This window comes from Sinocyclocheilus anshuiensis, unplaced genomic scaffold (assembly GCF_001515605.1).
Source record: "Sinocyclocheilus anshuiensis isolate Anshui unplaced genomic scaffold, SAMN03320099.WGS_v1.1 scaffold1522, whole genome shotgun sequence".
Classification (NCBI taxonomy): domain Eukaryota; kingdom Metazoa; phylum Chordata; class Actinopteri; order Cypriniformes; family Cyprinidae; genus Sinocyclocheilus; species Sinocyclocheilus anshuiensis.
In genome coordinates, this window is record NW_015546143.1 from 291,056 (window position 1) to 309,597 (window position 18,542).

Below are 18,542 nucleotides of genomic sequence, written 5' to 3' on the forward strand. Positions count from 1 at the left end.
TTATAGGCTATGCTAAATGTCAGTATTGTCACATTACTTATTACTTTCAAATGTTAGAAATTATAATAATTATTTGGGAAAAAGATATCACCTCACTAGCATGCCTTATTACTCATTCGTTTTAGTTGAAACATGGGGGCGTTTTATTAATTTGCAACTGCGTTTTAGTTCCATTGTTTAAGTTAAAATGTGACAATAACTTTTACGTATTGGTTTCTTTGTTGTTGTTGTAGTTTTTTTTTCTATCTCTCTTTTTTTAATCATGGAAACAATTTTTTGGCATCAGCAAATTATTAAATATAAGTTTCAAACCTTTTATGACATTAATCTGGTCACAATAGTGACAAAGTAAATATGCTACAAAACTAGGCTAGGCCTCTATACTCATAATTCTCCCATTCACATTTATCTTCCTTTTTATATCATTATGGCATAATGCACACTTCTTTAAATGCATAATAATCTAAAATATTGGCCAGTACTAGATCACCGGCTAGTAATCTTAAATACTGGCTAGTAATTATATTATGAATAATTACAGAGATTAAATGTTATAATGTTATATTATTGTTGTTATTATTAACAATTGTTATTATTAAACCAATATTTGGAACATTTAAAAGCAGAATAATGCTTATAATTTTCTAAAATTACATTAATCTGTTCCAATGAACTTCCAATGTAAGCGGCTCACTGTAAAGGTTTTGTTTTTGTTTTTTTAATGAGGGACGAGTTGAATTATTACACTACAAATGCTGTCGACTGAGCCTACTATGTACTTAACCCGGAATATTTCTTTAAGAATCTTTTCACACTAACAGAATGTTCTATTCTACAATACTTGCAGCACACAATGTTCTGGATCTGAAACACTTTAAACAAATTAAACAACACTAAATATATAAATATATATAGATACAAGCAGAAATAGCAGATATAAATATGTGAGCAGAGTGAAATGGGGCAGATGCAAGTAGGCTCCCAGGAATGTCTGTACCTTGTATGCAATGCTGTTGAGAACCTTCATGGCCAAATCAGAGACGTCTGGAAATGGATCAGCTGCAAGATGCAGTAACACCCTCCAAATCTGAGTATATACACTGTTAAAAGACACTCCTGAAAAGAGAAATCACATTTCAACACATTTTGTTAGTTTCATTTTAAATAAAGGAATGATGCATTTGGTGCATTCAATGAGGATTTCTGTGGAAACACGATTAGAGATTTAAATTGAAGTTCAGATCCTCCCTATAGACATTCCTTTCAAAAAGGTACTGCTGGGAACCTTGGTACAGTGACACTATCAAAATACAGTGCTACTTTTATATGGTACTGTATGATTAAGATTTTTATATACAATGACAGTTAAATTGTACTTACAAGAATACCATGGTATTGCCATGAATAACACAATAAGAAAACATAGCAATATTATGGTACTTTCATTACAGCAGTACCAATTTAAATTTTACAGGGAATAAACCCTGAAATACCAAAGCCATCTCTCTTTTATTCAGTCATACCAGTTTTTACAGGACAGATTAAGGTCAATTGTTTATGATTTTGTCGATACATCCAAGAAAAGAAACAGATGAAACTGAATATCCTGAACAGTCATTAAGGTCACTAATCACTTCACCTCCCTGTACCAATAAAAACAGAACTATCGATTTACACAATATTAATTAAGCAGATCTCATCCATCTTTCATTAGTAGCTGTCATTACTGTTATCAGGATGTCATTGATTGCTCCGGAAATGATGTGTTTTCATAAGAAGGAACCAGCTGTGGGAACACGCTGACTTCAATCTGACATTTTCTCTCCTGTCCCTGGAGTGAACCAGCAACCGCAACTGACATTATCATTCTTTTGTGGTTTTTCTCCCAATTCTCATGCATTTTTATTCTGTCATCATCTGCAGCATGCCACCCCTCATATCGGTCACTAGTTCATCCTGCTCTGCACCATTCAGGTGATGAAGACACATTCCTTCAATTATATTGTGGTGCCATTCGCACCTCATTATGAGACTGGGTTCATCTGCCATGTGTGTGTGTATGTGTGTGTGTGTGTGTGTGTGTGTGTGTTAACGTCAATATCCTATCCACTGGATGAGCGTAGCTGTGTTGGAGCTTGTGTATCAGGTGAGTGTGAACATCAAGAGCCCACTAGGCAGATGAGCAAATTTGTGATGCAGAAAGAGGGTGCTTTCTCTATGGTGCTGTGTGAGAGTGGAGCCCCTCATCATTCACATGAGGTCTGCCATCTTAACACACGCACAATCCAAAGTGCTTCATAAACAGTCTCCAGAGACACCTCCTCCAACTTGCTCTCTCTTCGTGCACTTTTTTGCTTAGCCACACAATAACAGCAGTTATGGAGAGCAGATGTTCAATGATCTGAAAGCTAATAAGCAGTCTTCTGACCCTCATTCTGAGCGATTTCAACAAAAATTAGTAGTAATCTAATTTAAATTTTGCAGCTAATTTAAACTAATTAAAATTTTGCAGATAAGAGCACCAGGTTGTTGTTATTCAACAACCGTCGAATAATCAGCAGTTAAGAGTATAATACGGGAAAAGGCAGGGTTCTGGATTTTTATTGGCCAATATAAACAGAGCCATAATTCTCTACAGATGGTCATGAAATATTCACCAGTACTGCAGTGGTGTGCTGTCAAAACCTGCCACAGCTTCAGAAAACACTAAGAAATGGACCCATTAGGAAGTTAGAAATGTATAACACTGACAAAACATTTTCCTAACCATAGCAGATCAGTGTACTATGATATTATTCCAGTGCTTAACATACTTCTCCAGGGAACGTTAAAAGCTCTTGCTCATTTTCCATGCATCAGCACTGGAGAAAGGTGTATATGAGAAAAAAGATACAAGCAGTCAATTGACCATTAAATTCCAAGTTTAAATTCCACACTAGTGCAATGATCTGTATAAAGGCTGTCAACACTTAAACATTTACCAGTTGCTTCGAAATGAACTACATGATATGCTGATTGATTAATTATAGTCACAATTACTTGCATATCAAGATATATAAATATGCTTTTAAGTTTTTCTTGCCTCATGGGTTTACATTATCTCAACATGCGAAGCAATTCAACATTAATTTCCCAGTGTGTCTGTGAAACTTTGAGGTACCATCGTAGTAGTTTTGTGCGCGCGTGAATGTCATGGCAACGTACAACACAAAGTACCTCACGCGGGAAACACTTAACGTAACGCCTAAATGTGCGTAACTAATGTAAATCAAGCTAGTATGTTTAGGCCACGAAGTGAAGGCAAAATAACACATTAGCGGACCAGAGGGAATAATATGGAATTTTTTCCAGAAAACTTCTTGCACAAAATAAATTCAAGCCTTTTCAAATTTTTTTTTCAGATTCACAAACTTTCAAGGATTTCAAGGACCCGTGGTTAACCCTGTGTCTATCGCCAAAAATAAATAAATAAATAAAATTTCCACTACACAGTGGCTACAGGTAATGACAGAAAGAGCCGATCCTCCCTATACGTAAAATACGCAAGCTGCGTAGGGCCCCCGAAACACCAGGGGGCCCCCTTGCTCTCAAAGATGATTTAATTTTAGACAACACTGTCATTGTCTGGCTGGTGAGCCAAAAACAGCTTTTATTCACAAGTTGGCCTGACCGTTCAGTCAGAGCCGATCCTCCCTATATGCAAAATATGCAAGCTGCTTAGGGCCCCCGAAACACCAGGAGGCCCCCTTGCTCTCAAAGATGATTTCATTTTAGTTTTGTTTTTGAATTTGGCCAGCGGTTATGAAAACATGAATGATCATTTCTTTTAATGTGGTGCATTTAGGACCACTGCTTCCCTAAATATTAACATACCCTGATAGATTAATGTGTGTGTGTATGTGTGTGTGTGTGTGTGTGTGTGAGTGAGAATGTATGTATATGTACGTATGCATAAATCTATTTTTTTCGCCTCTTTATTGCCCTGCCATTACATACATTTTAATTTGCACATATATAAATCATTACTTTCATTCTTTTTTTTATATTTATATATAGTCCATTACTGTTACCATTATTATTGTTACTACCATATCATAATTATATAGTTAAATACTATATTTTATTTATTCACTTTTATTTTATTTTATTTTATTTTATTTATTTATTTCCTCCCCACTCTTTTTCTATCTTTCTCTCACTTTTTATCCTCTCTCGGTCTTCTAGCCCCCTCTGTTATTCTATTTCTTTCTTGTTCTTGCTTGGGCTTTAATTTTTTATCTTTGTTTGTTACACAACACAACGGAACTTGAGATATTTATATTCCTTATAGTTATTTCTATAACATATTGTGTACTGGACTGTACTATATTAATATTCATATGGCACCTCTAGTCAAAATATTTTACCTTTTATACATTGTTGTCAAATACTCTGCAACTTCACTTGAAGGTGCAATGTGTAATATTCACATCGATCTATTGACAGAAATGCAATATAATATACATAACTATGTTTTCAGAAGTGTATAAAGACCTTACTTAATGAACCGTTATGTTTTTATTACCTTAGATTGAGCAATTTATATCTACATACACCACGGGTCCCCTTAAATGGACGTCGCCACCATGTTTCTACAGTAGCCTTAAACAGACAAACTGCTCTACAGAGGGCGTTTCGTCACTTTGTTGTTCTTGCGAATAAAACACTGACACAATGATGAACAAGTACATTAATATTCGCAATAACATCGATTAAATAATTAAGTAAATATAATTCCTTAATTTACCTTTGTAAAGAAATCTCATTGCTCTCTGCTGTCTTTACCAATGGCATCTTAGTCCTGTATCGGCCACCATAGCTTCTCTAAAGGGAGGGGTGAGTGGGGGACTGAGCCGTTGGTTGCAATTTGCAACCTCACCGCTAGATGCCGCTAAAATTTACACACTGCACCCTTAAAGCAAACACATGCTATAAAAGACACCCAGTAACCATGGTAACTAAAGGTGTTTTGAACCATGGACTCTGCTGTGTTAGCACTCAATAGCATTGCCTGGCTACTGATTTTTGTATGCAAAGCACAGTCACTCCTGAAGGTTAAGTAAGGACTGTAGAAACGGTTTCATACTTTAAATGAATTAGTCACAGATTATATAAAAACTGAGGGAATAAGGAGGAAACAAGGAGAGGATGGGCTGACAGGTGGTCAGAGGAGAAAGATGAAATGAAGAGGTTTTGTAAGGTGCTGGTGTAGACTCTGCACTGATGTTAGTGAGCAGTGTGAAGGGGTGACGACTTAAAGAGAATATGAAGAAAACTAAAAAGGATGTGTGTGTGGCTGATGCCAGAGAAAAAACAATGACAAGAGCCACAAAAGATGTGGCAGAAAAGAAAAAGTGGAGTTGAGGAAAAAATGTCATGACTGAATGAGACAGAGAGAAGTGAAATGGATTTAAAGATGTAGAGATGAAAACAGCCTGAATGTGCAGATCTAAATGCTTTTAGAAGCAGAAATTTGTGAAAATGTCGATAAATTGGGTTTAACGCTGATAAGGCATGTGGAGCTATTGCGTCACAAATGCACTATCCATTCATGAGTCTCTCATGCATTTGATGTGAGTAGATCTATTTGTATGATGCACAGAACTGCTGCCTATATACAGTGTACCAAATAATTCACTTATGAGGTCCCATTTCAGTTAGGATGCTGACACAGAAGTCAGTTGTCTATGTATGCAGTTGGCAGCTCACTGGATTTTGGAACAAAGCCTCATTCTCACCATACAATGACAGAAGTAACAATATGAGGGATATGAAGCTGAAGCCAAGGGGCTGACCAGAGCAAAATATAAATGCCAGATAAGAAACAGTGAGAGAGAGAAGGACAAGAAAAGAGAAAAAAGAGCTTTTACAGCAGGTTTGATTGATGAGACTAAATTAGCACAATTTAGAGGATCTATATGTTGAAATAGGACTAAAATAAATTGAGCAAAATTCTGCTGCAGAGGGATTTTGAGTTTTCTAGTTTCTTGATTTAACCATTTATCAGCTCTGCCTGTAGAGGCCATAAAAGAAAGAGATTAAAGAACCAGCATTTCTGTTTGTCTGATTCTTGGCCTTCCTTCTAAATTCTCATAGGGACAAATGCCAAGCATGCATGGAACAACATTCAGTTTGAGTTAAATACATGTAAAAACTGTAACAGTTCACATAAAAATGTAAATTCAGTAATCATTTATCCTCAGGCTGTTCCTTTCCCAAGAATTCACATAGAAAACAGGTCAAAGCAACTCTGAAAACATGTAGAAGCAATTATACCAAAAAAGAACAAAAGTATTATTACCATAACAAACCTCTGTAAGCAAACCGGTATGATTTTCTCTTACTTGCAAATAAGAAAGAAGAATTTTTGCTAAATGCACAAGACGCTATTTTATAGTATCATGAAAATTAATGGCACTGATGAACTCTCAGATTCACATGAACACCAATGACAACCGGCAAAATCGCCAAATCTAGTGTGGCACGTTTAAATGCACCATGTTTGAATGTATATAAGCGTGAATTAGATTTAAGAGCTATTTAAATTTTGGTCTGCTTGTCACACAAAGCTATCATATGTCTTTAGAAAACGTAGAAAAGGGGTTTTAATAGTCAAAGACAGTAGGCTTCCTTTTTGACACAATGTACCCATTAGCGACCTCCCCCCTGAATTCTGAAGACTACATAAATACAGTGAAATGTGTTCATGCAGAAATACAATGTTACAGCAATCAGTGTGCCAAAGAAGGGAACAAAAAATGGCTTGTTTGCACATCAATAAAAACACTCGTTCCTATTTATGTCTCACTGTAATCATCTTTATCGTGATTACAATAGTCATCCCTCAAAACTTTACTAGCGCGACACTGGTTTGCTTTATCCAATCAAGAGTTGTAGTTTGGTTATCATATGTTCATGCAGCAGTTGGGTGTTTTGAGCCGCTGTTCAGTCTCCATTTCATACCGTGCAATGAGAAACAGCTTGGGCTGCTCCGAAACAATCACTGAATATGAGAGAAGTTGTGCTTTGACGTCAATTACACGCTTAAATGAATCATTTACTGAAATCTGGATGCAAGTCTCTATTCTCTCCACCATCTCTGATGTAATCGCCTGGGTTTTCTCTACATTAGTACTGTTTTGAACTGACAGCTTGAATGCATTTGTTTACCAGATCCTTGGACTTAAAACTTTCCAGAAGTTTACCAGTTTAAAATGATCTGATTGCAAACAGAAGAGAGGAAACATAATGTTGTCTCTTGTCCAAAAACCTGCTGCTTTTGCATATATATATATATATATATATATATATGTAATATAGTCGTATGGACTGCTCTGATCACTGTCTACTTTTGTTTATGGAAAAGAGCAGCCTAGGCATTCTGCAAAACCTATTTTATGTTCCATGGAAGAAGAAAATCATACAGGTTTGGAATGACATGAAGATGAGCAAATGACAGTTTTCTTTTTTTGCGTAAAAGTTCTCAATAAATATGGATGTAAACAAATTATACTATAAAGCAGGCATCAAAACAGCCTTCTGGCAGTTTGTTTTAAATATGGGTTAATGTGACATGAAAAGTGTGTCAGAAATTATGGCTGCATACCAAATATGGGCCTACAGTATATGCAGTTCATGTTGACCCCATAAAATCAGCCATCAGGTCAAAATTATAGTGAGGTTAATAAAATATAGAAGAAGAGTATTATCAAAAGTGGTGTGTCCAGGGCCTAAAAGGAACACCAAATGGGAGTAAAAATCAGCATCAACGCACTGGCGTAAGTTTGTCTTAAAAAGTGTCGGGGACTAGGTTGTGTGTGTGTGGGGTAATTAGGGTTGCAAAGGGGTGGAACATTTCCGGAAACTTTCCATGGGAACTTCGTCTGGGGAATTTTGGAAATATTCCAAGTTTGAAACCTACCAGGAATTTATGGGAATTTACGGGATTTTACAGGAATTAATTGAAAATTTGGGGAAATTTATAAAACTATCATATACAAACATAAATACAAACATTTTGTTTGACCATAGGCTCACATGCATGCAAACTAATACAAATTTTAAAAATGACATTTTTGGGGGAAATCGGTGATGCTTTTTTAGAATTTATTGATGAATGAAAACTTGTGAACAGTGTTTATTCAAAATATAAATCTTTTCTAACAATATAAGTCTTTACTATTACTTTTTATTAATTTAACACATCCTTGTTGAATAAAAGTATTAATTTATTTAAAAAAAAAGAGAAAAGATACTGACCCCAAACTTTTGAATGGTAGTGTATTGTTAAAAAAGATTTCTATTTTAAATAAACGCTGTTCATTTTAAAAAAATCTTTATTCATTAAAGAATCCTGAAAAAAGAATCACAGGTAATAAAAAAATAAATAAAAATAAACAGCACAGCTGTTTCCAAAATTGATTATAAATAAGCATATTATAATGATTTCTGAAGAATCATGTGACGCTGAAGATTGGAGTAATGATGTTCAAAATTCAGCTTTGCATCACAGAAAAACATTATATTTTAAAGTAAATAAAAACCCGAAAACCATTATTTTAAATTGTAATACAAGTAATACTGCGCAATATTACTGTTTTGTTCTGTATTTTTGATCAAATAAATGAAGGCTTGATGAGCAATAGATATGCAATGTTTAAAACATTAAAATAGTAATGTTTCCAACCTTTTGACCAGTACTGTATTTCTGTATGATAACAGAAAACTGGCTAGCAGAAAGAGCATCACAGCTTGAGCTAGTTTATACCTCATAAATATTTTCTGGGAGCGCCCTAGGCTTTTTCACGCTGATGGCCTGCACCCCAGTCGGAGTCGGAGTGGAACTCCTGTCGGACAACATCTCCAGGACGCTACGTTCCATGACTAGTAAGTCAAATCTCAAATAACTGCCATGATGACTTTTGTTCTACCCGCTTAAATGATAGAGAATATCAAAACTCAGATGTAGTCTTTGGGCTCAAATGCAGCAAGTGCGTCTTCAGAGAAAATGGAGGGGAATCCCTCTCTTAGGTGACTAGAGGGGATTGTGTGTGGGGGAGGGTCATTTTTAGACTTCTGTTTTATTATTATCTCACCTAAATATTTGTTCCAGTCTATGGTTTGTTCAGTCAGTGTATTTGTTTTTACAATGGTATAGCCTAATTTAGTTGCACAGTATATTACACACAGCACAAGGAAGTTTTAAAACTTTTTTTTTTAATGTAATTTACATGAATACTTACCAAGATGCACATTTTGATATTTTGTGTGCAGGATTTAAGAAATTATCATGTTCATGTTATGGAGGAAAGCACAGTGTATGTAGGGTGTGTGGCCTCAATAGCCCTGCAGTAAGCAGTGTGCTGTGTGCATGCGATTGAGCAATGTGTAGGGTAGAAAATAAACTGAAATTGCATTAAATCAGGTTGTTTTAACCAAGATTATGCAGCAAGATTTTTTCTCAACCACATTTAAGTCCCCAGTTCCTGCAATTTTGCAAATTTCCAGTTTATTCCCATTAATTCCCATTAATTGCCATGGAAAGTTTACAGTCTGGAAAATTCCCGGAATTTTGCAACCCTAGGGGTAATTAAATAAATTATTTAATAAAAATTAATTTATTACGCATAAATTAATTTGTCCGGAACATCATCAGACTTCAGCATCAGTACCCACTCATTTGTGCACATTTCACAGTAATTGCATTCGGTACTGGATTGTGCAATGTACAGTACAGTAGCCGCACAACACCAACAGCACATGATTGCCAGCAGTGCAGTATCCTGTGTTTGAACCACTGAACAAGCCCTGCAGTTTTTTTGATGTTGTGAAGCAATCTTCTGAATCAAGTGTGCATCATTGCTAATTATTCAGATAAAAATATTTCCTGATAAAAATATTTCCGCTCAGACTCTGATTTCTGCAATTTAAGGCAACATTTCACAGCCAAGCCATCCTCGCTGTCATTAATACATACATAATGTCTATTCTAAAAGCAGCGCATCTATATTTCTATTTATAGCTACCTTAAATGTGTAAAATTGTTAATTTCTGGACAATTATGCCATGTAATTTGTGTGCTTAACTACATTCACGTGAGTGGTATATTTAATCAAATGTGTAAATATAAAGGATTCTGTTTACTTCAGTGTGTATGCTCCAGTGTGAGCGCTGTTGCATGCATAATTACGACAATTATTGTTTATAAACCCCGAAATGTGTATGACAAGGTTTATAGATCAGGCCTGTCTGACTGGCACAAATGTATTTAGTGTTACATGAATGAATTAAATTATGAAGAACGATGATTGGAGATGCGTTTACTTTGCGTTATAAGCCTTCCACGTGCCTATTTTTTCAAATGGTTTCCAAAAAGTTATTATTATACTATATTTTACTATATTATAGATTATTATACATTTAAAGAGGTGTGCATTATGCCACAAAATAAATACGATAGAAAATGTGGATTACATGGGAAAATTATGAATGATATAGGCCTAGCCTATAACGTCCCCATGTTTAAACTAAAATTAATGTTTAATACTTTTGAGTTATATATTTTTTCTGCATGTCATGTGCAGGGCTCTGTGAATTGGTCTACACATTTTCAACATACAGTAGGCATAAAGTCAGGGGCAGTTAAACTTATTAATTATTTCAGGTTTTCATATAGAGGTCAGTGTTTGTATTCACTGTGTTATTTGATGTAAAATCAGTACAATATGTAATTTGAAGCCAAAATATGTAATTTTTCACGATGCATTTCATGACACGGAAAACAATCCTTGATTCATAAATGCAGAAATAAGGTGTGTTTTAGACTTGGAGTGTCTAAAACTGGATGGTTCAAATTCATAATAAGCTACAGAATATTTCGAAGACTGAATCTATGCAGGACTAATAGCGACAGTAAAGGTGTTAATAATGTATGATTGCACTTTGGTTTGGTTTCATTGTGTGAAAATCATAGATCGAATAATCTTAAAAAAAATCATGTTGTGAAATATGATCACTCTGAGGAAACAAAGACAAGCATCACATTCCTACTCGAATGACTGCTTCAGTCAGCCACAAACAACAAACTCTATAATCATCTTATAGATTTGTATCTTTTCTTTCAAATGAGACAATTTTTTTACGTTTCTTTGTGCTTGTATTCGTCAGAAATCCATTGTTTTGTCATGGATGTGCACTAGAGAAAAATGCGCTCTTTGGAGAAACACACTCTCCAACCCATTAGTCAGAGCATGCCTGTTTACTCAGCAGCTGTCGATGTTATACAGATCAGGCCAAGTTCTCACGCTCCAGAGAGATATCAATCAAGTGTGAAGGCAATTCAGAGCCAAGAAATTTGACACCTCCGTGGGTCAGAAGGCTGGACGGTAAGAGCAGTTCCAGGTTAAGCGCACAAGCTTCTTTTGATGGACATATATGGAATTATAGTTTATGGACTGTTTTGATTTCGATAATGGCATGTGGAAAGAGAAAAGCATTGATGGCACAGAATAAGAGATCTTTGAACGCAAAACTAAGAGCAAAAGTGATGATGCATAGGCCAGTGGCTCAGCGGAGAGCAGAGGACCCTGCATTTGTTAAGCACATGCATATGCATTTACAGTGCTTATACTCATTTTTTAAAATAGAATTATTATTATTTAGAAATATGAAAGCACAGCAAACTGATCTGTTAAAGAAATATGAAAGCACACAACAATCTGCTAAACTATTTTATGACAAAAATTTCAAAACTACGTTTAGGACATGGCAAGTCTGGGGTCTGGAGAATGTGGATTCTGTTTTAGATTGTAATAGACCACATAGATTGTATAATTTATAGAGTCTTGTTTCTCCTGAAAGAATAAAACTGATTGTGTAAAACACAAAAAAAATGTATTCTACTAATTAAAACTAATTATTTTATGCCATTTTGTATATTACTACTTAGACAAAGACAAAAATGAAAAATAATGCAATCGATAATCAAGAAAAGTGCTATAACACATAGTAAATAGGATTCTGGGGGGTTCTGGAAACTCAAAAGGACACTTGTACACAGAAAAAAAGGACAATTTTACTCCATTCAAATATAATTCAATAAGTATTAGAATCAAATAGTGGAAAAATTATTTTCTGGTACATTTTGGCACCTAGTGGAAAGAAACAACATGGGCTATATGTCCGAATCCACTTTTGCTAGTTTAACGATGGGAAAAACGGTCGGCGAGCCGGGCGCATGGTCCAAAAGGGTTGTACCTATTCTCTTAATGAGTCATGGGTGTGTTTTGGGCGTAACGTGCAATACACCAATCAGAGTCTCATCTCCCATTCTCTTTAAAGGCCATTTGCGCTTGCACCATGGCGGATTCTCTATTTACATGGCGGAATTTGCAAGAGCAAAGACTGAACGCTTCTCCAGAGAGGAAAGGTTAACCTTTTAACCTCGCGCACGAGAAGACCATCTACGGTGCACAATAATAGGCGCATATTAATAACACGCTCTTTAATTAACAAAAAAAATAAATATTGCGGCATTGACCTTAGACCAGGTTTCAGTTGGTCAAAAGTGCAGTCTATTTCAGTTGCCTCAAAATAGCAATGCGCCAACAATGCGCCTGAACACACCTCGTTTTCGGACCAGCACGCCCATGGGCGCAAATGCATTTGCTATTTAAACAACGTGGAGCAGGACATGAAAATGATAACTACGTCGGGTAGTGCAAAAACACTTGCATTGCGCCTGGCGCTACATTGCGCCAACTGTATGATAGGGCCCTATAAGTTGCCGATAGCTGGAACAAATAGAACCTGAATAACAGACTTTCAAAAACAAAATTATGGAAATAAATCAACAAGTGCCTATTTTTTTTGTGTTAATTGTAATATTTTAAACATATATAATGTTATTTATGAAGTATTACAATCTGATTTTGTATTTCAAGGGGTTTTCTGTACAATGACAATTTTTTTCTCATTTCCTCCATTGTATGTGTGTAGGGTAAATATTTAAATTTGGGTATGTCAAATCTAGGCGAAAATACAAAAATTTGCCCCTGAGCTTAAGGACAGACAACAAATTAAGGATGTGCGTGACATGTTGAAATGCATGCCATTTTATTAGTGGAATTATTGAATGTAAATTTCAAAAAATTGTATTTGTGATGAACATTAAGTAATGTGGCGATATAGATATTTAATACAGGTATAAATCTGTGTATTGAACAGGCTACCACTTTTAATGCTCCTATGCAAAGTAAACCATCTTTTCTTTATTTTATGGTAAAATAACATGATTCAATGATATAAATAATACTGCACACCAGTTAAAAGTATAAAAATCTAAAACATAGTGTAGTACTGTGTAGCATAGAGTAAAATGTAAGCACAGGCTCACAGTCTTGACATTTACTATGCTGCTTAAATAAGTACTAAGTTTGCTTCAGTGAATACGAATTATTTTAACTCATGTAGCTCTTCGATTATTTGCTGACTTGTCAAATCTAGCCCAACCAAAGTTGACTGCTACTCGTGAAAATTGATTAAATGGTGATTAAAGCACCAAAAAGAGGTCAAAACCTGCAAATGCATTTTGCTGATGTGAGGCGGCAGTACCTGCGGCTGTAAATAGTTCATTCTGGTTGAATATCAAATGTAAATAACAGATCTGCATCTGAAATTTTTACATTTGGCAATGTGTGTGGGTGACATTAATAGTAAACATTTGAAGCATAGGTATGTCTTATTATGTTCACCTAAATGGATATCACTAACTACAATTAATTTGCCTCATTATACACTTGTTTTTAAAAGTTTCTTCTCTTCAGAGTACTTTACCAACCAAAAATCAGAACTCCAAAGATTCTCAAGAGGTCAAAAGTACTGATCTAAAGTAAAAATTATTTTAAATTAAAAACTGAACTACAAATACTTTTCATCTGTGTCTTGAGGCTAATGTCCTTAAAAAGGCATTTGGTCTATTCAGAGAGACATTTTCAAAGGAAGCTGATGGTCTTGTCTATGCTTGATGCTCATCTTACCAATGAGAGAATTCAAGGAAGAGTATGAGCTGACTCTCCTCATCTTGTCGATGGTTTCAAAGGAGAGGAGGTATTCATCATTATCGGGACTGCCCAGAGTACTGCTGGCACTGCTGCTGGTGCTCAGGTTCCCTGGAGAGAATGCTGCCGGACCACCTAGATCACATATCATAAACATAAGCATTGTTAGGAATAGAGGTCGGTAATATGACCAAAATCTTATATCACAATATAAGGAATTTTATTTTTTGCTTATGAAAGGGACCTATTAAAGCGCAATATGTCCCGCAGTCAAGTTTGACTCACCCTCCTCGTTGAGATTGAGATTCTGAAGACTCTTATTGAGGGTTCGAGCAGTTGTGGCAGCTCTTAGATTTGTATAGGAGTTCACTGAACGTAAACGAGGGACGGCGGGACTGTCCCTACCTGGAGTAACATTTCCTGTCTCTACACACACACACACACACACACACACACACACACAAACAAATCAAGGTAAGCAGCAGCTGAAACATCAGATAAACAGCGGCTTGATATGTGGCATATATGGATGGCTAGATGGATGGATGGATGGATGCATGGAAGGATGGATAGATGGATCGATAGATAGAGAGACAGACAGACAGTACATTGTGCAGTATACATTACTTTAAGCAGCATGTTAGTATCCCGTTCAAAACATTTCACTTCATTCATAACTGTTGTTTAAACTATAAATCACTAAGAAATGTATTGTGTATCTAAAACAGTTATAAATACCTACCTGTGGAATTTGCAGGTGAGGGTACAGCATAGTTTTTCTCTTCCTCCATGAACTGCAGCGCCACAGTACAGAAATTACTCTCATACTGCACCACTAGGTGACTAAGAGCAACAACCAGCTCCTAAACATGACAAAAACAGGTAAATAAAAGTCACTGAATGTGTTATAACAGAAACATATTCAAATAAGTTGAAATGGTAGACTACTGTTTTGAAATCTGTATTAGCTGCAAACTACATAAGCTCATGACATTTTTATTTTGTCTAGGGACTTCAATCAAGCAATTGCCCCACCCTAAATTTTATGAGCATGTTAACTTCATTAGCAGAGCAGAGAACATGTTGGACCTTTACACAAACATCAGCAATGAAAACAGGGTTGATGCAGCTACCCCAGGTTGGATTTATAAGACCACATCACTGCTATGGTAATTGCTGTATACAGGAAATGTACACTCCTCAAATGGACCAAAACTGTTCCAAAGCTGATTACTGCGGGCCAGAAGGAAAAATCTTAGCTTTAAAGAGGCCATGAAATGGAGAATCAAAATGTTCTTGATATTTACACACAAAAGAGGTTACTCTACTTATTCTTAAAACTAACTCCCTAGTGTTTCGGCCTTTGTTTTGGCCGCGGAAGCATGGTAGCGGGCTTTGTTTTGAACGCACTTCATTCCATGAAACGCTTATTCTTTCTTCTCATTTATTCAGGTAAATAATTGACCAACAAAAACATATTAAAATTAAGATACAAATTATACCAAACGAAACTCGTTCAAAAAAAGGGATTCTACAAACAAAAACGTATGAAGTGGTCAAAAAATTATGTCTGACCCACTTCCTTTCTTCCGGCGTACTGCCGTCCAATTTACCACGCCCTTATGATGTTTACAATTTTCTTAATTAGCAAATTGAACTAAACAAAACACAAACAAATAATATTTAAACATAAACAATATAAAATAAAAATACTTTCTTAAATGGCTACAACACCTAGTTTAAAACATGAATTATTATTTTCTACCCCTCTGAAATGCCCAGATTTTAAAGTCCTTTAATATGCCATTGTCGTATGTAATCAAGGAGGTGTGTTCTGTACAACTCATGTCTGTCCATCAATCATGGCTGGAGTTTATATTTAATAACATGCCTGAGCAACTGAAAGATGAAGTTTTTATCTGTTCTTCACATTTCACACCAGACTATTTTGTGAATTATAACATGTTTTTGTTTTTCACAACATCTTGTATTCTAAGATACGGCAGTATCTGAAAGTATGGCATTTTGTTTTCTGAGGCAACACAGCTAAACGGCAAATTGTTTAACGCTATTAAGACACCAAGTGTATCATCACGGTGTGCAGCACAACTGTGAACCGGGTCCAGGTAGTCCGTCTCATTTTGTTATGCTGTGGGATGCAAGACATTTTTCGGATGAAATTCAAACAATGAAAGTGAAACTGAATTGTTTGAGTGTTGCTAATAAAATCAGCACATACTCGGCTGGATCAGAAATATTTGCTTTAGTTTATAATATTTGCATTTTTATTATGCGAGTTGAATATATTTTATTATAGTTTATGTTACCATTGCTATTATTAACCATTAACACAATGGGTAGCTAGAGTTATACTGGAGTTGTCTTTTAAGAAATTTGTTAACAGTAATTTTTATATAGATATTTGGTTACATTTACGTTGCTTTGCATTTAAAATGGTTGCGTTGTTTCAATTTATTCTGCCTCAGGATCTGACTTGGGCTCAAACATCTACATTATGGCTCTAACACAGTGATTGCCATCTCGAGTATCAAAACACAACATGCTGTAAAGAGGACGTGGATAAGGTGCAAAGAAGTTAGCCAATCACAGTATCACACCAGTGAGCGTTTACTTCTGTTTCTTCAACGGAAAAGGTAACGGTCCTTGAAATTGAACACATTGTTTTGTATGTGTGTTTGCCACTGTGATTATGTGAGTGCCCCTAACATACATTGATGAGCCAAAACATTATGACCACTCACAGGTGAAGTTAATATTGTTAATCATCTCCTAACAAGGTCACATGTGAAGGTCTGAGTAATTTATATGGTAAACGAACAATCAGTTTGTGTAGTCAATGTGTTGGTGCAGGAGAAATGGGAAGGAATAAAGTTCTGAGTGACTTTGACTAGGGCCAAATTGTTGTGGCATCTCTGCATCTCTGGTCAGCATTTGTAAGAACCTACCAAAAGTGGTCCAAGGAGGGACAAACCACAAATTGGTGACAGTGTGTAGGATGTCCAAGGCTCATCGATGGCAGAAGAAGTTTAATGATGAGCCTGTGTAGATGCAGACTGATCAGAGTGTCCATGATAACACACAGCCGAAAGACCCTAGAATGGGCACAAGAGCAACAGAACTGGACCTTGGAGCAGTGGAAAAAGGTTGTCTGGACAGATGAGACCTGTTTTCTTTTACATCGTGTTTACTTGGGGATGTAATAGCACCAGGATACACTGGAGGAAGATTACAAACTGTTCAAAGGACTGTGATGCTCTTGGCAATGTTCTGTTGGGAAACTCCTGTTTCCGGCCATTCATGTGGACATCAAATTTGACATGCCCCCTAGGTGTTGTCCTGATCTCCTAAATATGCTAATCTGATTTAGTATCTGTGGGATGTGCTGGACCAACCAATACAATCCATGGACTCAACTCAACTCAACTTTTATTTATAAAGCACTTTCAAAACCATTAAAATGGACCAAAGTGCTGTCCATAAGTAAAAATAATACTAAAATACATGCAAACATAAAATAACAACAACACATAACATCAAGAAAAACATGCAGCCAATCCCTCACAATTCTCCGACCTAATTAAACGCCGAAAGCTTGATAAAATAAGTAGGTCTTCAAGTCCTTTTTAAAAATGTCCATGCTAGCCGAGGATTTGATAGAAAATGGTAACACATTCCAGAGAGTAGGAGCCGCAACAGAAAAAGCGCGGTCTCCACTACGCCTCAACCGAGACCGTGGGACGGTTAGGAGCATATTCTGACAGGAGCGCAGATGGCGTTGAGACTGGTAAGAAATTAACAGGTAACCAGTGAAGAGATATCAATACAGGCATTGTATGATCCCGTTTTCTGGAGTTTGTTAAGGTTGCAAACAGCAATTTTGGACATACTGAAGACGAGAAACCAGGGATTCACTTATGCCTAAATAAAGAGCATTACAATAATCCAGCCGTGTGGAAATAAAGGCATGCAAAACAGTCTCCAAGTCCTTATTTGAAAGGATAGATTTCAGTTTAGACAATTTTCTTAATTGAAAGAAAGATGTTTTCACAATGCTGTTAACTTGCCGATCAAAGCAGATTTCAGAATCAAAAATTACCCCAAGATTCCTCACATAACTATTTTTGGACAAAGGTCCATAACTTTCAATCAGGTTATTTCGAAACTGTTTGTTCCCAAACATAATAAACTCGGTCTTATCCTCATTTAGTTGTAAAAAATTATTTGCTAGCCATCCCTTTACCTCAGTCAAACACTTATAAAAATTATCAAAAGATGTACAGCCATCACACTCCAAAGGAAAATACAGTTGTAAATCATCAGCATACAAGTGGTAATTAATATTGTATTTCTTAAAAATTTACCCCAAGGGTAACATATATAATGAAAATAAAGTCGGACCAAGAATTGATCCCTGAGGAACCCCCC

At 36.0% G+C, this 18,542-nt stretch overlaps 1 protein-coding gene across 1 annotated transcript in view; it reads right to left on the bottom strand.

Moving 5' to 3' along the window:
• Positions 1–18,542, bottom strand: part of LOC107701211 (regulatory-associated protein of mTOR) — a 312,842-nt gene that overhangs the window by 38,785 nt on the left and 255,515 nt on the right. Inside the window, exons 20-23 of the mRNA XM_016503169.1 lie at positions 14,839–14,959; positions 14,382–14,522; positions 14,076–14,231; positions 998–1,116 (exon numbers count right to left, since the gene is read on the bottom strand). Of these exons, the coding sequence (XP_016358655.1) occupies positions 998–1,116; positions 14,076–14,231; positions 14,382–14,522; positions 14,839–14,959 (537 nt within the window). The remainder of the gene's footprint in view (positions 1–997; positions 1,117–14,075; positions 14,232–14,381; positions 14,523–14,838; positions 14,960–18,542) is intronic.